Source organism: Myiozetetes cayanensis, unplaced genomic scaffold, assembly GCF_022539395.1.
Source record: "Myiozetetes cayanensis isolate MyiCay16 unplaced genomic scaffold, myiCay2020 scf23, whole genome shotgun sequence".
Classification (NCBI taxonomy): domain Eukaryota; kingdom Metazoa; phylum Chordata; class Aves; order Passeriformes; family Tyrannidae; genus Myiozetetes; species Myiozetetes cayanensis.
In genome coordinates this window covers 5,634,683-5,654,940 of record NW_026087445.1, presented here as the reverse complement: position 1 = coordinate 5,654,940, position 20,258 = coordinate 5,634,683, and the positions used below count along the sequence as shown (strand labels likewise).

The 20,258-nt window shown below is 49.2% G+C and overlaps 1 protein-coding gene across 1 annotated transcript; it reads right to left on the bottom strand.

Moving 5' to 3' along the window:
• Positions 1-1,600: 1,600 nt before the first annotated feature.
• Positions 1,601-20,238, bottom strand: USP20 (ubiquitin specific peptidase 20). The gene is made up of 25 exons (XM_050320267.1): positions 20,212-20,238; positions 17,374-17,476; positions 16,943-16,996; positions 16,218-16,280; positions 15,959-16,090; positions 15,230-15,326; positions 14,970-15,039; positions 14,338-14,451; positions 13,482-13,560; positions 11,767-12,208; positions 10,734-10,871; positions 9,382-9,494; positions 8,764-8,936; positions 8,237-8,331; positions 7,751-7,784; positions 7,493-7,538; positions 7,040-7,220; positions 6,443-6,569; positions 6,178-6,347; positions 5,502-5,583; positions 5,143-5,251; positions 4,684-4,786; positions 4,386-4,457; positions 3,504-3,669; positions 1,601-3,081 (listed from the first exon to the last, which is right to left on the bottom strand). The coding sequence occupies exons 2-24, from the start codon at positions 17,452-17,454 to the stop codon at positions 3,509-3,511; spliced, it is 2,736 nt and encodes a 911-aa protein (XP_050176224.1). The 5' UTR covers positions 17,455-17,476; positions 20,212-20,238; the 3' UTR covers positions 1,601-3,081; positions 3,504-3,508.
• Positions 20,239-20,258: the final 20 nt, after the last annotated feature.

Sequence of the window (20,258 nt, the reverse complement as noted above, 5' to 3'; positions counted from 1 at the left end):
GCTGGTCATTTTATCTGAGTAATAATCTGCAGATTATTTGGTTTTTCTAAGGTAAAAAGTTGCTTAAACTGCCTCTTTTCTTCTTTTTATTTTTTTCTCTTTTTTCTTTAGCAGGATTTCAGTTGTTCTTTGCCAGCACTAATTAACACCCTTGTCAGATCAGGACAAATCGGGGCTGTTTGTGACAGGCTGCTGGTCTGTGTGGTTTTGGGCAATAATGAATAGGAGGGGATGTCCCTCTGGTTCTGGCTTGGATTTATCTCTCACAGAATCAGCATTGCTGACTTGAAATAGAAACAGCACTACCAAAGGGGTGAGTGAGGGATGGGGGGGTGGAAGCCAAGCTGAGCAATAAGGGAGAAGAAAATAAAATGAGCTGTTTGTGTCTGGGCTGTCACTGATGTGGGGTGTGCAGGGGCTGGGTGTGCACTGGGAGGGTGTGCTGTGGCCCTGGGGGAGGGTGGGGAGGTCCCACCCAGCAAGGTGTGGCCTCATGAGCTCAAGCAGGTGGAACTGCAGCGATGTGGGTGCTGCATCTCCAGAGGAAGAGCCAATTCCCCTTCCCACAGGCTGAGGCAGGACAGGTGGGAGTGTGGGGCAGAGGGTTCATCATCTGTCACAGCTCTGTTCTGCCCATGGGGAAGAGGAGCAGCACCTCTGAACGGAACAGGCACTCCCAGGGGCCTGCAGGGAGGGAGCAGATAATCTGAGATTTGCTCCATCAGTCCAATGCATGAGCAGTTCTTTCATCTCCCCTTTTTTGCAATCAGCAGGGGACCTCATCAAATAAGGGGAAGATGATTTCAAAAAGAACTGGTAAGAGTTCAGCATTGGCAGCGGCTCCCAGAGCCAGAGCTGCATCTGAGACAGGCTCAGAAATGCCGAAGCTTTCTCCAGTGGAGCTGGAGGAAAGCAAGGCTGCAGTGGGATTTCAGATGGAATCTGGACACAGAACTAACCCTTGGGTGCTTGAACAGGCAGAGGGTAACACACAGTACAGTTGTGGCTGTGCCAGAGCAGCCCTAGAGCTGTTTGGACTGTACCAGTCCCCTCTGTGGGAGGGTGTTTGGTGTCTCCAGGAGCTGTTCAGCAGCTGCTCCGGTGCCAGGTTTGGTTGTGAGATGCAGGTTTTGACAGGTGACTCCTCGTTGCTCAAGAACAAGCTGCATGTTCTTGTTAACCCAGCTCCAGCTGAGGATGTGTCACTCACCACTTGGGCAGGGAACTCCTGCTCCTGCAGCCCCTCGGGCTGCTTTAGAAACTCTGTTAATCCTCAGGGGTGAGAGCCTGGCATTCCCCAGGGCCTTGGTGCCAGAGCTGCTGACGTGTGTGTTACCAAGGAAGGGGAATGGTATCAGCCAGGGACATTTTAGCCACAAAACAGTGCCAGGAAACTCTCTTTTAGAATCCTAGAACAGCTCAATGAAACTCCTTCCCTTGCGAGTTACTTCCAGACTAGTAATGAATGTCGTGACCAATCTGTGCTTCCTGAGGCCCACTCAGGTGAAATGGGGTAAATGAAAGGTGAAGGGAGGTCTGTCCCCACCCCCCACGCTCCCTGGAGCTGTCAGTCCCCCTCACCAGGCAGGGCAGCAGCGTGTTGAATGCACAGGTATTTATTGTACCACATTTTCAGCACAAGGTCTAACACTTAAGCACAGGAGTGTCATTACAGTCTGTACAGCACCCTCGGACAACACGGACATGCAGCCCTGCAGGCTCTGCAGCAGATCCCAGGGCTGCTGCAGTGGGGAACAAAGACAGCTTGGAACAATGAGAATCCCAACAGTGGCTCATTCTCTGACCTCCCCCTCGGGCCTGTCTGGGTCTATACAAGCATCCCATAAACAGGATTGTAAAACTAACATGCTGAACCGTTTACAGACAGTTTTTAAAGGAGCTGCTGTTTGCAGCAAACATTTGATTAAAAAAAAAAAAAAAAGGAAAAAATAATCTGAAGGCCACATTTTTCTTCTCAAGTTCTCCTGTCCTACCCCCTTCTATCTCTAAGTCAAGGAGCAGCTTTTCCCTCCCCCTCCCTCCCTCTCTTTTTCAGGTGAGGAGCTTGGGAGGTCCCAGCCCCAGGTGGAGTCTGGCACCATTAAGGCCAGATTGGATGCTGTGCAATCATCCAGCACCAGGAAAACACAGTTTGGTTCCTCAGGCCATGGGAGGCACCTCTTCCTTCTCTGCCTCCACTAAACCTCACTCAAAGCCTTGCAAAGATTTAACTCTTGCCTTTCTGCCTTACCAGATGAATGAAAATCTTTTTAAGAACAGCCCTGCTGAGAAAAGTGGAGTTTGGCCTTTTTGCCTTCATTCCTGTCTCCTTTCTCCATCAGCTGCTCCTTGGCTGCACTGGTGGCATAGATGGGGGAGCAAATTCATTAAATGAGCCACTGTATACACAAAGGACATCTGGAATGACCTCAGCACACAGGTGGGGGCTTGTTAGCAGGAAGCAGCTTGTTCCTAAAAAGCTGCTTCCCCAGCCTGGGCCCTGCCCAGCTAAGGGTGACCCCTCAGAAGTGGGCTCTGTGTGAACACAGGAGCCCTTCCTCATCCTTCCCACCCCTCTGCTTGTCGTGACAGATGTGGAGACACAGCTTATGGCAGGGTTAGGAACAAGGAGTCCCAAAATCTGCATCAGAGCTGTGCTGTGTCCCAGTCCAGCCCAGCTTTCCTGGTACCACCCTGTGAGCTGCACACCCAAAGGCTCCAGCCCCCAGCTCCACAGTGCCAGGAGCCTCAGCAGGAAGAGTGCAGGGGGAAGGAAGGCGTTGGGAGGGAGGACTCACCTTCCAGCTCTGTTCTCTGAAACTGTGCTGAACACGTGGAATCAGACAGAAGGAGAAAATAAAATTCTGCAGGACTGTGAGGGTGAGGTTTTGGGAGTGAGAGGAGAAAGGAACAGCCTCTTTCCAAATTCCTTAGTTGGTTGCAACTGAATTCGCAAGAATTCGATAAAGAGCAGAACTAGGAAGTTGTGACAGCTGTGCACCACCAGCACAAAACCCCAGGGAGACCTCGTGGCTTTCCTCAGCCTCAAACAACAGGTTTCTCTAGTAGCAACACTGCCTGCTGGAAACATAAATAACATTTCATTGTCTTCATACATTTGAGTTAAAAAGAAAAGTGCCGAAAGCAAAACCTGCACAGGAGCAGAGATCGGTGCACTGGGGACAAGCTGGGAGTGCTGGCTTCTTGTAAGCAAAGGAAAGGGGGGAGGGCTCAGGTCAGGACAACCCTCGTGGTGTGTGGCTGCAGCCTCGTACCATGGCTTCGTCCAGAGGTGAGTTAGAGCCTTCTCCCAGTCCATCCCAGCACCACCCTGTGCTCAAAGCCACGTTGAAAGGATGAGGAGGAAGCCTGCCTGCCCCAGGAGTCTGGGGGGAGCTGCACACACCTTCGAGTACCAGACAAGAAGAGGTTTGACCCCTCAGGACTCCCCAGCCCTCCACCCCCACAGAGAGGTGTCTGTGCCTTCCCTGCCCCAGGCCCACCCAGGTCACACCGCGCGCGTCTCCGCTTCGATCTTCTGCTCCCCGTGGTGGTTCTCCAGCTCTTGGACCTGCGCCACGTTCTGTCTGATGGCAATCTCCGGGCCCCCTCCATACAGTGTGCTTAAATAGACCCATGTCTCCTCAGAAATCTGCCCGTAGTCAGCACCTGGAAGGGACAACAGCACTAATCCAGTGGGGAAAAGATGAGGCACCACAATGCGAGGATGTTCTCTCCAACCACCTCCCTGCACAGCTCACCCCAGGGAGAGGAGGCACTGGTGGTCCCTACCAAAGCCCCCACCCCCTGACCCTGTACAGCTGCAGCCCCCACAGTGCCACCTCCTGGAAGCATCAGGGCTCCAGCGTGTCCATCACTAATCCACGTCCCCAGTCACCACATCTCGATGTCTTCTAAATCCCTTGGGGATGGTGGCTCCATCACTGCCCTGGGCAGACCATTCCAAACCTTGACAACCTCTTCCATAAAGAAATTTTCCCTAATATCCAACCTAAACCTCCTCAGGCACAACATGAGGCTGTTCTTACTTCAGAAGCTGCATCACAGCAGATGCTGAGTAAAGACCAAGTCAAAAGCAACACAAGATCTAAGGTATAACATGAAGGGGAATGGTGGAAGGGGCCTGGGGAGCAGCAAGGCAGGAGCTGGGGGGGCTGCAGGAACCAGCCACGACAGCAAGCTGGCCATGCAGGAGCTGCCACTGGAGAAGTGGCTCAGTGGCAGGCAGATTGGGGTCGGGCAGAGAACTGTCATTCTCTGCAACACCATCTTGCTCTGTGACTGCTTCATTATGGACCCCCAGATCCAGTGGAACAGTCTCCCCCCCCTTCAGGAATACTACAAGGCAGAAGCACAAGCCTTACCCTGCTTGACTTGCACGTGGCCTCCTGGTTTTGTGAGGGCAATCTTGGTGTTGTCGATTGGTCCGGGAGGCTCTGTGGGAGAACAGACATGTCAGAAACCATCCGCTTTCCTCACTGCCTCCAGATCCAGCTTCTTTCCTGAGATGGTTCTCTTGTCATTTCTGGGGACCTGCAGGCAGCCAGGGGGGCTGATAGCTCATCCCTGCAGCCAGGGCAGTGCTCACACAGGACCCAACAAATAGACCCATTTCCATTCCAGCCCTCAGCCCTGGCAGATCCCCTGCTCTCTGATCCTTACCGTTATCCTTGCCCTTGACAAAGGCTTCCCACTCCCGGAACCACTGCATGCTGATACAGTAGATGACACTTGGAGACTCCTCTGCCTGGAAAGCCTTGTTCAGCTGGGAGAGCAGAGAACAAGAGACATGCAGGGAAGACTTATTCACTCCTGAGATCTCAGGGGGCCCCTTCCATTAACTCTAAGGCAGCCCTGCCATTCTCCAGCAGAACCCCATTCTCATCCTGTTCCTGCTCACCAGAGCAGGCAAGAGACAAGGATGGTTTCACACTTCGTGTGTGCACAGCAATTTCATGTCCCAGCTGCCCTTCCCCTGTGCTGCCAGCACTGGGGAACCCCCAGGCCAACCTCCTGCCTGTGCTGTAGATCATGTTCTGGAAAACTGGCAGGAGTTTTCCAAGTCTCCATTTTACCCCCACCCCCCCCTTTGCTTTGCTTCCAGATGCTTCCCATGCCAACCTTGATGAAGGTGTCGATTTCGATCCTCCTGCGCTTGGCGAGCGCTTCGATCTCCACTTGGCAAATGGAGCACACGTACAGATGGTTCACAGCAGGGCCCCCCCCAAACCTGAGCACAGGGAGAGAGGCAGGGCAATGGGGAGCTGCAGCAGAATGGAAATGCTTCCCAGCAGCCCTGCATCCTACAGACATGGATTCTTTTACTACACACACTGGTGAAGGAGGAGCATCTGCAGCCGAGGGCACAGAGCTGCCTTTACTCAACCACCCAATGCTCTGGGACAGGCACTGATCCACCTTATTCTGACTTAAGTCAGGAAACTCTACCAAGAGAGAAAGATTGAAATGGTCATATTCACCTGTTGTAGAGATATTCCCACACGTTTTGGGGCAGAATCACCACCAGATCATCGATGTAATGGTATTTATTAGGAGGGATCCCTGCGGAGGAAAGGCAAGGGGAAGAGTTAATCAGGGAACTCATTGCTGTGTAAAACAGACACAAATAAAAAGGCAGATTTTCCTTTCTGAAAACTCTTGATTCCAGAATCTGCTCCCTTTGCTAATAGAAGGCAGACAGGAGTTCATCAGCTGTGGACGTTTCCAATTCACAGCCTCAATTTCTAATCAAGTGCTTCAATTCCAGTGGGAGATTTACAAACTCAAGTGCTCCCCAGCATGACTGATGAAGCAGCAGAAGAATCAGACATGGTATCAGCTCCGCTCTCCAAACAAACCCTGAGGGCCAGCCTTGCTGACAGGGCAACACAGATAAATGCTGCCCTATCTGCTTTCTACAGGTTTGTTTTTAAACACAGAGAACTGAAAACTGATGTTTCCCCAGGCCTCCAACCAGCAGCACAATGGGTAATTGTCTCATCCCTCCCTGAGCAGGCTGGAGTTTCTGCCAAAGAGGATCCCACTGGAGCATCCCCTGTATCAGGGTGGCAGCTGGAGCTTTTTCCTGCACTCATTCATGCACCAGGAAACAAAGGTACAGCCCAGAGGTGCTGCTCCCAGGCCCAGCAGCCTTACCTCCATGGGAGCACAGGAAGGTGTGGTTGGTGATGGGCCCAGGCTCTGCAAAGGTGTTGAATTTATTGAGCCACTCTCGAGAGATGTAGAACTGGAGCAGGCTGTGCTCCTTCATGCTGGCCAGGGACACGACCTTCTGGCGCTCTCGCACAGCTTCTTCGCTGCTCTTCCTGAAGAGGGGTGGGGGAAGAAAATTAAACAATTCCTGAAAACTCACGTTTGTGAAACGCATTTCTAGGTCTTCTGCAAGCAGGGCTCAGCTCACCTGTAGAACAGGACATAGGCTTCTGCATTCTGCACCACGGTCTCGTGCACCTCGGTGACGTACTGGTCGTCGAACTCGTACCACTGGCCGTTGATCACGTTCTGGCAGTAGGCAATGTAGTGGCCACCTGGAACAGAGAGCACAGCCCTGCTGGGATTCACAGTGCAGACAGAAGGCAGGCCTGGGATAATGTCAGCAGCACAAACAGGATTAGCTGCTGGCAGAGAGCAGAGAGACAGACACACAGAAAGAAAAAAAAAAAAAAAAAAAAAGGATAATTCCTGTTCAGGCAAGCTCTGCAGGAGCAGCAGAGCCTGGCACTGTCACCCTGATTTGCCTTCCTTGTAAGAGCCTCTCAGCAAGACTGAACACTGGGAAAGGGTTTCAGCCAAGCCCATAGCGAGGCTGAAATAGCTGCAGGGGATCTGTCAGAAGTTGCTTGGTTCACTTTCAAAGGGCAGAGGCTGCACAAGGCTGGGAATGGAGGGGGCCAGCCCTAGACTGCCCCTCAGCCCAGCAGAGGTGTTGGCTAGTCCTGAACACACTCCTCCCATTGCTGTTCCTCTGCCCCTGCTCCCTCCCAGCAGAAGGACTTACTGCCTGCTGTGCCGTGGTGACAGATGACTGACAGGAGGTCGTAGGTGGTGATCTGGGAGACGCACTCCTTGGCAAGGAAAGGTCTCAGATCCAGCCCTTCCAAGGGGAAGGAGACATGGCTGTTGATCTTGAAGGAATACATCACCTCATGCCGGAACCGTTTCAGGTGGATGCAAAGAATCTGAAAGACCAAGGACAGAGGACACCAAAGCCCAGTGTTACTGTGGGTATTCTGGTCACACAGCACATCTCTGTGTGTCTGATCTTTGCAAGAGTTCTCTGCCTGTTCCTCGTGAACCCTGCTGGCTCCTCAGCTTAGAATGGCAAAGCCTCATCTGGTCCAGACACAGGACTTTGCCATCAAAACAAACTGCTGTTTTTGTTCCACCTGTGTCCTCCCCACCTCCTCAGGGCTGCTAAAAGAGAAGCAGAGAACAAGGTTCCTTCACTCACCTCTGGGAGCCGGAGGACTTTGCAGTACTTCACTCCATTCCTCAGCCTGAGGGAGGAAAAGAAAACGAGCTGTGAGAACCCTCTAAAGCAAAGGGGTGCCAAAAGGCAAGGCTGGGTCTTGCTCTCTTTGGAATCCAAGGCAAATCCTGAATTCCAATAGAAGAGGTGTCCAAGTAGAGGGCACAGCAAAATATTTGACAGCAATACAGAGAAATAAAGCTCCAGAGAAGCAGCACAAGACAGATAATGCCAACTTACTTCTTACACCGTTCACAACTGTACATGTTGTCCCCTGCAGACAGAGAGAAGAGAGCCATTAATGCAGTTGCTCAGAGCACACAGGGCTCACACAGCTACATTTCCACCAAGGCAGAGAAACCAGGTTAACAGCCCCCTGGGGAAGCCAGGGTGAAAAGAGATCAAAACAACTCCTCTCAATAAGTGTGGGCAAGAAGAGAATGCAACTAGCAGGAAAGTATGGAACTGCCCACCAACACCACACAAACAGCAAACTGAGTCCCCTAGAACTTAAGAAGCTGATGGAGAAAGCAAAGAAACTTAGCACTCAACCAACCAACAGCTATGTCTGCTCTTTGCTGAGGGCACTCTCACCCAGAGATGCTGAGCTGCCAACTTTTGGTACTGCCAGTCCCTAAGTGACATAATAAGGCAGGACTTGTTGGAGCTTTAATTTGCCTCCAAAATGCTCCTCCATGCTGTCAGACCCCACTGAAGAAAACTCACCCTTCAACTCATCTGCTGCAAAAAAGGCAGCAAGGCAATCCTCCAGTGTCACCACGGGACCCCAAAACCAGCTAGGGATACAGGACACCACGAACCTGCAGAGGAGGAGGGATTAAGAGTTACACATAAAATAGCTGAATGCTTTGGTGTACAAAACCCCAAATGGATGATGGGTTTCCTTCCTAAGCTCATTCTACATCCCAGAGGAGCAGGGAAAGCAGGACTGCTCTCAGCTGATGTTCCTACTGTGGCTGCTCAAACTGGAAATGATTTGGAAAGCTACACCAGGAATTAACTTGCTCTGGAGGGCAGAAGTGAGGGATGATCAGCTGCACAAGAGCTCTCAAGTGAGTGACAGAACTAGAGGAATGGTAACAACTGGTTTAGATGAAAAGGCTCAAAGCCCTGTGAGATGCCACATGCTGTCCTCCAAGGAATGGTTCCAAGTGACCACTGGTTAGGGATAGCTGCCTTCCAGCACTGCAGAGCAAACCCCAGAGAAAACAGGTCCTGCAGAGGGAACACACCTCCGGATATAGTCCATGATGAAAGCAATCCAGCCTTGGGAGGCATAGTTGTCCCCACATGCCCCTGTCTTAGCTGGCACGTTTTGGTAGATGGCAGAATGCAGCTTGGCCAAGTCCTCCTTCCCTGGGATTGGGAGTGACAGGTCCTGGAATGTCTCCACTGTTGTAGAAACCTGGAAATATCCAAGAGGAAGAGGTCTGGGTTTCCTGTGTGTGTAATGGAGATGGGACCTGACCTTCATCACCTTTTATCACTGCTTGGATTTTGTCTAGGCTAGAAACCCGAGCTGGCAGTAGGAGCAACTTGCTCTGGCTAATTATTCTTCCCTGCTGTCAGCAGACTGACTTCTGTCAGGGCTTTTGTAGCACTGGACTCAGTTTCCTGATGTGAATCTGATATGCTGGGCCAACTCAGTAACATGGATCAGCAAACAGACCCCTCCAGAGATACCCATCTCCTTGGCATGGCACGTTCTCACACCTCCCCTGCCATCACCCATCCCCATTTTAGCAGGCCTCTGCATCCCAGGGTTTGGAAAGAGCAACACCATTCCCTAGGGAAGGGATCTACAAGCTTGAAACCTGTGCTGTGAGGCTGACAGGGCCCAGGAGACTCACCCTGTCGCAGGTGAGGCACTGCACCAGGCTGAGGATGGAGCCGTCGAAGATGTCGGAGATCACACTGCGGTAACGGAGTTCCTTCTTCTTTTTCCCAGAAGCCTGCATCTGGGCTGAAAGACAAGGAAGCCCCACTGTGCAGTAACTCCCCTCAGTCTCCTGTCTCCCTAGAGTCACACAGTCACGTAACAACATAAGACAAGCACTGTCCTGATGTTCAGACCCCACGTGCATGGCAGGGAGATGATGGAGCCTGTAGTTAAAGGACATGGAGGATGCTGCTGCTGTGTGTGGTACGGGAAAGGGGAGGCAGCCAACTGAGCCAACAGCAGCGTGCCAGCTCTCAGGAGGCAGAAATTGTCTTACTGGAAATCCTGTTTCCATCCTCTTACAAGTTTAAAAGCCTGGCTCTGCCACAGACAGTCCCTTGCTTTTTTTAAGTCTTGCGACATTTTGCTCTAAGCTTTGCACTTTACCTCCTCTCCCCCCTGACCTGTCTATGTACTTTGTCTTTTTTTTTTTTTTTTCCCTCTGGCCACGTGTTCCCCAGGCTTTTTACACTGGAGAGGATTCTCCACAACAGGGACTGGCCAAATGCAAAGTTTTGTTTAATGACAAACCCTCTCCCCACACACACGTGCAGGGAGACAGAGTGCTCTTCATCCAGCCAGAACATCTGCGGCTGTGCTGACCTCAGCCAAGGGGCTGGGACACAGCTGAAGAAAGAATGTCCTCATGGAACAGCTGTAGGGACAGTGGTACAAGCACATGCCATTGTGTTTGCAGACTATGCAACGTGGAGGGATTTTGATTTGCAGTTTGCTTTGGGATGAAGAGGCTGGTTTGATAACAACACAGGCCAGGCTCTGCTCTGCCCTGACAGTGCTCCCAGCACTGGAGGGACATCTGCAGCCTCAATTCCATTGAGCCCAGGCTGTCCAAGAGGCAGGAAGCTCTGTCAGTAACAACATCTTACAGTCCTCTGGCCCACATGCTATGAAATTCAAGTCTGGCAGACAAATGTTTATGCATCTCCCCACTCCCCTGAAGGGACAGAGCCTGTGCCTGGGACTTCAGAGCCATTTTATTCATGACAAACACAGCAGATGCAGACACGGAGATCATTTCAGGCTCTAGTGTAAGAACAAACTGGAACATTGTTGTGCCCAGAGCTTGACTTTACCTGCAGGTTTACTGTAGTCTTTGCCAAATACTATTTTAGAATGCACTGATGTCCAGGGGAATCAGCACTGTTTACACCTGTTAATCAAGAATCACAACGGATTCCTTCTCTCCCCATCCTCCTCTACGTGCTCCCCCCTTTGCCTCCCAGCAACCCCTCTCTGCACTACCTTTCTTGAGTACGTAGGAAGGTCCAATCCTGGCAGGGCTGGAGCGAGGAGGGCTGCTGGACAGCTTGGAGTGCATCTCATGATGGACCGGGCTGCAGGGCCGTGAGGAGCAGCGCACGTAGGCATCATTGTCGGGTTCTGCTTGGGCACAGGGGGAGGGAAAAGGGTGAAAAAGAGTGAAAACCCCAGTTACAAAAGGCAACCCCACTGCCATCGGTGTCAGCCCAGCTCTGCATTCCAGCACAGAATCTTTCCCAAAGGTGCAGTTCAGTGCCTGTTACCTGTCCTGCTTGCACAGGCTGGCAGACACAGCTCCCTCGGAGCACGGGTGAGAGTGCACGCAGAGCTACACTGAACAGCTAATAATCACATACTGAAAAAAAACCCTAAAACAACTCGCCATTTTTTCACACTTAGATGACTAATTAGGTTTTGCAGCTTGCTCCTGTAGCCCTAATCCACACAAACAGCACTGCTGCCTTCAGTGCCAGCTGGCAGAGTAAGACTCTTACATAAAGAAGCGTTGAAAGATCGGGTATGTTCAGCTTGAGGTGACTCCACACTGCTGCTCTTTTCTTTTCCCCGAGACACAGAAATGCACAAACTGTGCCTCTCCCTTTTCTCTCCCCAAAGCCCACAGTCCAACACTAGCAAACACCTTCTCCCATGCCCTTTCCACAGCTATTATTTCCCCAGGTCAGAGTTTCAAATGAAGCAACATACATATACAAAACCTTTTTTCTTAAAAGGTATAAATACAGTGTTTGCAGGTTTGGCAGAGGCAGGTAAAGACACTGATGTGCCTTTACTGAGCTCACAGCACTCTGGCCTGGCTAAGCACCTCTCTGGCTCATCTATTGTATTTTCTTATAGACAAAGGCACGACTGAGGAAAACCTTGGATGCAAAATCTGTTGAAACCCCGAGAAGGAACAGTCACATCATGTGTGGTTTGCCCACTGCACCACACCACAGTCCCTGTGCAGGATGTAACACATCTTCTCAGAGACATCCTGACTGGCAGAGGTGTGTACCTGGTGTCCTACACGGGCTGGCAGGACGGGGAGCTGGCAGCATCTCAGGTGAGGCTCTGCCATCAACTGCCATCATGGTAGTGTCAACATCTGCATCCTCATCCACCTGCTCCGAGTTGCTGCGCCGGTGGCCACAGGAGAACTTCCTGTCCTTCATCCTCTCTTTCTCAGAGATCCCTCTCCCTGCTTCATCCTGGATCAACAGCTCTGTCTCTGCTAAGGAGCCACTTCCCATGCTCCCTGTGGTCCGACTTTGTCCCTCTCCTTCACCCCTGTCACTGCTGGAGTCACAGGACAGGAACTCATCCTCCGAAGGGCTCCGGTCCCCCTCCCGCTTGTCCTCCTGGTCAATGGTATCCAAATCCCTCGTCTCTGCAACAACTGGTTCCTTCAGTTCCTCGTGGAGCTGATCCATCAGGCACCGCAGGAACTCCTGGGTGTCCTGAAAACCGAGGGATTCCATGTCAGTATCCAGCCAGAAATGGGGCAGATGAGAGGGGCAAAGAGGGGCCCCACTCTCAGCCTATTCCACCACTGCCCACAAAGGTCAGCCAGCTCTGCAGCACGTGGAGACCTGGCTGGAGCAGAGAGAGGCTCATGGCCATGCACCAAAGGGCCTCTCTGCTACAGAAACGCTATTAACTCTTAAATAATAAAATGCACAATTTTTTTTTTTTTATCTGAATATCTTCAGCTGAAGGACATTGAAAAGCCAGAGAGCAGCTTGCAAAGCAGGAGCTTATTTGTCAAGGGTTTGCCACTGATAAGAGGGAAGAGACAAGGAGAGATCTGATGAAAACAGCAGGTTTCTTCTGCTCGTGGTAATCCATCTCTTGGAGAGGGCAGATTAAAATCTTTAATAAACAAGGAATGGAACCCAGGCTATACTATCTAGGTGCAAGCTCCTACATTCATAATAACATGGTGAAAGAGCTGATATGTTGGCTTCAAAGGAGCTGCTGGAAAGCAACTTCATATTTTGACAACTCCAGAGAGTTAATTATGATGTTTCTGTTATTTTATGAAGTTTGGCTTTTAGCCTGCCCTGCCTTCAATTTTATCTCTTTAGAGATGAGAGTTTTCCAAGCCAATGTACTTCACATCAAAGACAGATATAGAAGTTCTTTCATTAATCATTATTTTTATCCTCTGTTTTGATTTCTTGTCACTATCATGGTTTAGATGTACTGTCACTTCTCTTGCAAATTTTTGAATCATAGTTTTTTGTTTACATTTGATTCTAAAGAACAAACAGAGCAGCTACACTGATAAAGACTTCAAAGAAAAAGAAAAGGATACTATCTTTATATAAGATTTAGTTTGCTGCGATTCCCCAGAAAGAGAACATAGAAAGCTCACATCTTTGACTTTTTAGTACAGATTTATCCAGGTTTTTCAGCTCTGATGTGAAGAAATAATACCAAATTCTTATACAGCAGGTATCAGTAGACCCCAAAGCTGTTTATAAAGGATTTGACCACCATAATTTCAGAGGTGAGCAAGCTGACACAAGAAAATGAACTGACTTGGAAGCAGCAAGTACCCAGGTCTCCCAAATCCCACCCCAATGCTCTACCAAATCACTGATACTGATACAAAAAAAGGCCACAACCCCAAGCTCAAGCTCTTCCTTCTGAACACAAGCACCACCACTGCAGGAATTATGGAATATGGAAAATCTCTGGAACAATGGCATGGGTTTTTTCAGGCCCCACCTGCTGTGCATAGCCTCGGAACATGGGGTTGACGAGTTTAATTCCATGGGATAGACTGCTTGGAACAACATAGCTTGGGCTGTTTAGACATGGAAAAAGAAAAAATGAGTTAATTTGCTTATTGGGCCCAGAGCCAGTCTGTCTAATAGGCCATAGCAGAGGGTGTGGTAATCAGTTAAAGAGGACAAAAGACAATTATGGACCTGCAAAGCCTGGGCACAGATTTCTGCTTTAGCTGGACGACAAACACACCAAGAGAGAGAAAACACCTCGCAGCCATTTCAGTCTGTCCTTCCAGAGAGACTCTTCCCCAGAGCATATTTCACTTACAGCTCTGTCCACACTTTGAATGCTCTCAACTGATTCTTTCTAGAGCAGGGTTTGGCAATTAAGAGTTTCTTGGTTGGATTATGCAGCACCATGTCTGGCTCAAAATCTGGGTGGGCTGACCACCCAGAAAAGGGGGTAAATCAAACTAAGATCAAAATGATATGATATTGCTTCAAAGTCTAGAGCTCCCTCCTCCACAAAGACACGCTTCACTTTTGTTCTGTATCTTACTTATGCCTTGTTAAAAACAAACACAAGGTAAACATGCAGTGCCATTTAAATTCTTAGCTTGATGGTTTTTAATTGATTGCACAGAGCAGACAACTTCAGATTTTAACAGAGCTGCATAATTTTGCACTGTCCTTTGAACTGGTCTGGATTTGAACCAGTAGCACACATTTCCCAAAATGTCACCTTCATTTTCCACTCTCTTCAGTAAAAATCTCTGTATCACTTCTTCCATCCAGATCTCATAACTAACACATCTGTGAGGCCTGGCCAGGTTAGATCAGAGGTGACCACTCACCGTTTCTTGTGCCAAACCTCAGACACCAACTTCTGGTAACTTTTGCACAGCGCGGGTTTCTTATCTGTACGGACCAGTCCACCACATTCCAGGAAAAACTGTGTGAGAGGTGGGCTACAAGAGACAGAAGAGAAGGATTCAGAAATTTCTCCTCTGCTTCTGCTTAAGGGCTTATTAAAATTTAAATGCAGGCCTTATCAAAAGCACGCTTAAGGTACTGCTTTTAAATCAAGGGAAGAAACGGTTCCAGATGCAGACCTGACCTCTAACTTGAAACAAATGGAAAAGGCTGATGTGAACCTGTTCCCAGTATAGAGAAGAGATCCTAGAATTAGCCCTCAGCAGGATGGCTAAAGAATGTTTTAGGATATGGGTTGTTAGAGTATCACTGGGGAGAATAAAGAGATGTGACATGGCTTTCCACAGGATAAATACTTTCTGTTGCAACAGAAATGATGAAGTTTTACTTCAAGCAATTTCCTGCTGTAACACTTCTGTTGCCCTAAACAAACACTATTTTTTTCTGCCCTTAGGCTGGCTGATCTCTCTTTACAAGACTCGTGAAGGTTTCAGATCAGAGGTGACACTTTTGGTATTTAGTGAAGGATGCCACTGAAGGCCCTCACGCCTACCAGTTAGAGAGAGCCTGAAGTGCTGCATTCATGTAGCAGGAGTTCCCAAGATTTTTCATTCCAGTAAGGCCTAAAGCACAAACAAGAGAGGGATGAATCACTTTCCAGACATGCTGCTTTCTATATTCCTCCCCAAAGAACAGGGAATCCAACCCTTTCTAGGCAGTCTCCACACTCTGCTCCCAGGAGCCTCCCAGTGCAGATCCTACAGACTGCAGAGTTGCCCTCCCAGCCCTTTCATCCATGAGATGCAAAGTTACCTCTTGGTTTCAAATCATCATCCTCTGACTCAGATTCGCCTTCATCAGCCACTGCAATTGGAACAGCTTTCAGAGGGTGAGCAGGCAAAGGAGAGTCCTAGATTAAAGACAGAGAAATAAGTCTCAGTGAGAGAAATGAATGATGAGCTGTGAGAGATATTATCTCACATATAAACTGAGCCAGCCCTTAAGAAATGCACTCTGTAGAGAGAAGAACCAGTTGCACTGTCTACCCTTCTCACTCATGCCAGGAGGGAATGGAAATAGTGCCATTACTGCTTCCAGTACACATGATAAGAGGCATCAGGAACGAGCAGCACTGTCACAAGTACGTGTGTTTCTGGTCTGACAGCTAAAACTCCCATGGGCCATGCACTGAAAATGAAGATGGCACAGCTGCAGTGGTTCCTCCCAGATGCAGAAGAGGCAAGGAAAGGTTAAAAATAAAGTCAGAATGGATATTGAAGTCATAGAATCATAGGATCATGGAATGGTGTGGGTTGGAAGGGACCTTAAAAATCACCTAATTCCAACCCCCAAGTCATCTGGAAATCTTTTTGCTGGCAGGCCCTGTAAGGCAGGGCTACTGGTCCTCTGGCTACGTTCAGCACAAGAGTTCCTGTGACAACACCACCTGCACAGCAGCAGAAACCACTTGGCTAATTTTACACCAGGCAAACAAAAGCCCTGCCGAGCGTTCCACCCTGGCCCTGTGTGACACAGACCCACCGGTTCAGTGAGCTTGGCTGGGGGGGAGGGTGGGTGAGCTGCCAGCCTCTGCTCCAGGAACACCTCCTTCTCACAGGCGTAGCACCACACCCGGAACGTGGTCAGGTTCACCGTCAGGTTGTGCTTTTTGGCCTAAAAATTAAAAAAAAGGGTGAAATAAGGGGTCTCCTCTGAGAGCTGGTGCAATTTGAAGCACAGGACTACCAGGAATGGGGAAAATCCAGCTGTGCCTAAACGTGGATGACAGAGGAAAGCTCACCTGTGCATGAAGTGTGCTGTGGTCAGCAAAGGATTCCCCACAACCAACATAAGGACAACCAATCTAGAGAGGGAAGAGAGCCAAAGCACAACGGGCACATCAAATTAGAGCCTTCACAAAGCACTCTGCAACTCCAGTCCCACCAGCAGCAGCAGCAACTTCAGAATCACCTTGCCAGTTTTCTAATTTGCTTTTTATACAGGGCCCAGAACGAGATGGAAATTCAGAACTGATGGATGTTTAGAAGTGATTTAAGAAAGGAAACCTGGAATCAGGTTTGCACCCAGGTAAAGGCTCCGTTCCAAAGTCGCTGCTCCAACGGGCAGCTCCTCTGAGCAGCCTCAAACCTCCTGGGGATTCCAGTGTAGAAAGAAACTGCCCCTTCCCACCCACATGTCCCGTGGCATTCCCTCCCTGACACTGCCCTGAGCAATGTCTGCCAAGGTGTCACCCTGCAGCCCCTTCACAGGTGCCAGCAGAAGTAGCACAGGCAGCCCACAGTCAACACTGGGCATTTTATTCCTTCCTATTGCAGGGGCAATTCCCTATAAGGAGTGAACTGTTACATCTTGGCAGATTCTGACAGCATTGCCCTTTCATCTAGGGAGTCTCCTCCTTGGAATCCATCAAAAAAACATAGATAGTTCCACTGTCAATCCCCTCTTTGCCTCCTACTATTCAAGTGAAGTCCCACCACATCATGTACACAAATAAGCCATTTTTACCTGAAGACAAGCCCAGAGGTTTGGTCCCACAGCTCCACAGGACTGGCAAGTTCCCTGCATATTCATGACAAAAGAAGGTTTGTTTGCTTGGTTGGTTTTTAAGCAACCAAGTCCTTCAAGAGTGGGGAAACTTCTCAGTGAGACAGCCCGTGCCAACCTGCAGCTCACAGTGTTTCATTCCTTAATAGCACACTTCCAATCAAACACATGCAATTTGCAGCACTTTAGCTAAGTGACACGTTTAAGCAGGATAAAATATCCTGGGGAGGAAGAGATCAGGGGGGTCACAAAGGATGACTTTATGGGACATGTGCAGAGTAGATCAGATCTCCTCTCTCTGGAGGCAGGCGGCATTTTCTTCAAAAAGCAAACATGGAAATCCATGCACAACAGCTAAAAGGGAAGGGACCAACAACCACAACACCCTGTACCTTGGATTTGAGCAGCAGGTCATCCCTGGTCACCTCTCCTATGGAATCCAGGTGAGGACAGATGTCTCGTGTGTCCCCCATTTTCACCAAGGTGGGTGTTTTCCTAGGACAAGGACAGATAGATCCTTTTACCTACATGTCAGGTTTGCTCTCACAGATTGTTAGAAGATACCTTGGCATGCTTTGCCTATCAGATGTTACATATCCACCTTTAAGGTTCAGAGATTGAAACAAATCCAAGACACCAGTGCGGAGCCTGTGGTGTCTTCCAGCTGATCTCAATCTAACACTTTGCTGTTACACTCCTTTATCAAACCCTAAATACATGATTAGTTCTAAATGAAGCTGGGTAAGAGGGGAATAAACTTAAATGAACTGTAACACCAATAACCCGGCTACAGTCTCTGAGGAATTTACCATTTGACAGGCAGATTTTTAACAGTATGAGCCACATAACTCTTGAGATTGTGCAAAACTTAACAACACACTGTTCCACCTGGCTCATATGTCCAAGCACCACAAGAACACAGGATTTCATAGCTCTGTGCTTATGAGCACAATAAACAGTTTCATGGTGGTCCAGGGGTATGTAAAAGACTTTAAACATGTCTCAGTAACATGCAGTTATATAAAAAAAAAAAAAGAGAGGACTTTGTGTTTCTTAACTTAAATAACCTCACTCATGGCTGTTAAAAAAAAAAAAAAGAAGACAAGTGATATTAATAGCACAGACCAGGATCAAAAATATTACTGTTGGCTGGAAATGAAGCAGATATGAAAAGCCCACATCGCTGCAAGAAAGAAGTGGAAAAATCTGATGAACTTGATGTTAATGACTCCAGGGCTGCTATACCGGTTTTTGGTGGGTTTTTTTCACATTTTGAGGACATTTGAAAGAATTCCCAGTGTTATCTGGTCTGAATCATTGATTAAAAAAGAAAAAAGATATTTGAATAAACCATTGCAGCAACACTTATCTTGGGAGTGGAAAAGCTTGCCTAGCACCTTGCCTTGGCAGGAGACAAACCCTCAAGGACAATTTTACAATGTTTTCCCAGCACTCTGCAGAACTGAATGAACTGACAGCAGGAGCAAAGCAAAACTGGAGGGGGAAGAAACCATATGTGCATGGTAGAAAACACCCCAGTGGTGCTGACCTGGATCTCTGTAACCTGGGAAGAGGTGCTTAACAAACAATGAAGCAATTCCATGCAGCTTCCCAGAGAAAGGAAAACAGCACCACGTAACACATGTTGATTTAAAAGACAAGTGACAAGAGCACAGCAGCTTTGAGTAACACATAAAACTGGGACATTTCAGGCTCTGAGTCCCTTCATCAAGCCCGACCCCGTTTTCCCAAATGCATCAGCTGGTCCAATTAAAAAAAAAAAAAAAAAAAAGTATCAATGCCACGTTTGCTATTTCACCTTCCTTGATTTCTTGTCTCTTCCCCAGATGTTTCCCAGATAATCTAGTGAACAAAATACTGTTTTAAAATTAATTCCAGACCCCCTTATCTTCACCAGCTCAAGCAAACAAGGAGCCAGTTCTGGAGCACACAGTGTTAATTCAGTCTTGTGGACATGGATGGTTTCAGTGCTCTCGGTGGGGCCACCCCTCTCCACCACCCAAAATTAAAACCATGCCTTTAGACTTTCCAGCACCGGGGTTCCCACACAGGGCTTCCCTTTTTTAACAAAGCAGGGGAAAACCTCATTTTTGCCTCCCAGCCCTGACAGCACACGTCAGAAAAAGGTTCGAGTTGTGACTGTTCAGAAGGATATGTTCAACCTCTGCCTTCCCACGACTCTGCCCTACGAGCTTTAGCTGGCACACACACAGCCCTGACGCTGCGCAGGAAACCAGGAATTTCATGAAAGCACTGCCAGAAAGCTGAACTGAGCCTGTCAAAACGTACTGCAGATGATGGGAAAAGAAGTTACCCTAAAACAAGTCCCTCAGCCTGTCTTTCTCAAGCACCAGTGTGGAGGAACAGTACACGAACATGTCAGAACAATTCCACCGTAACTGCAACCTACTTTCAGTTGCTTAAATTGCTGCCAAACCCAGCGCCTCTGTCTTCTACAGGAACACATTTCTTGGGCTTGGGTTTTTTGGTGGGTTTGTTTTTTTTTTTTTTTGTTTAAAACAACCGTGTGGTTTTGTACCAAAGCTAGAGCCAAGCTATCAAGAGTTTCAGATCCATGCAGGCTGACCGACTGTGGAGTAACTGCATAAACAAAAAGAGATCTTTGCACTGCTCATCCACAAAACAAACTACCGGGTCTGGTCTTGCATAACCCACCAAGGGAACGGAGTATCTGCAGTTGTTCTCAGCGACGTTTTTATGCTTGAGATACTAAAGAAAGAAATATTTACTGAACTGCCCTACTGACAAGGCAGGAGCAGAAAGGAGGTGCTTCTGAGTCGCTGCTGAACGTTTGCAGGGGAAACCAGAAGGTTTATGTGGAACAGGCAAAGCAGAGCCAGGTCTGAACACTGATTTGTTACAGGAGGTCACAACACAACGGCTTACTCAGAGATTTAGCTTTTAGGCAAAAAACACCTCCGGAACTGCCCCCTTTCCCCGCTGTGCCGCTCCTCAAGCACAAATCCCCTCCCGACAGCCGCTACAGCTGCTCCGCACGACGGAGGCTGAACAGAAACCTCCAAACCGTCGCCCCGGGGAAGGCAGCGGGCCCTGGGGGGCTGCAGGGCCGCCCCAAAGCCGGGGATCCCGGAGCTCCGCGGCCGCTGCTGCTGCATCATCCCGAGCCCGGCCGCCCTCCCTTCCTCCCCCGCACGGCCCCGCCGCCCCCGCCCGCCTTCCCCGCTCACCTGCGGGATGCTCGGGACGCCCCGCCGCAGGCCAGTGCCGCCGGGAA

Coding starts and splice junctions, on each gene's coding strand:
- USP20 (XM_050320267.1), bottom strand. CDS start 17,454: ATGGGGGACACACGAGACATCTGTCCTCACCTGGATTCCATAGGAGAG. Junction 14,452..14,969: donor CTTCAGGCTCTCTCTAACTG/GTAGGCGTGAGG, acceptor TGTCTCTTGTAG/CCCACCTCTCACACAGTTTT. Junction 4,458..4,683: donor TGTCAAGGGCAAGGATAACG/GTAAGGATCAGA, acceptor GTTCTCCCACAG/AGCCTCCCGGACCAATCGAC.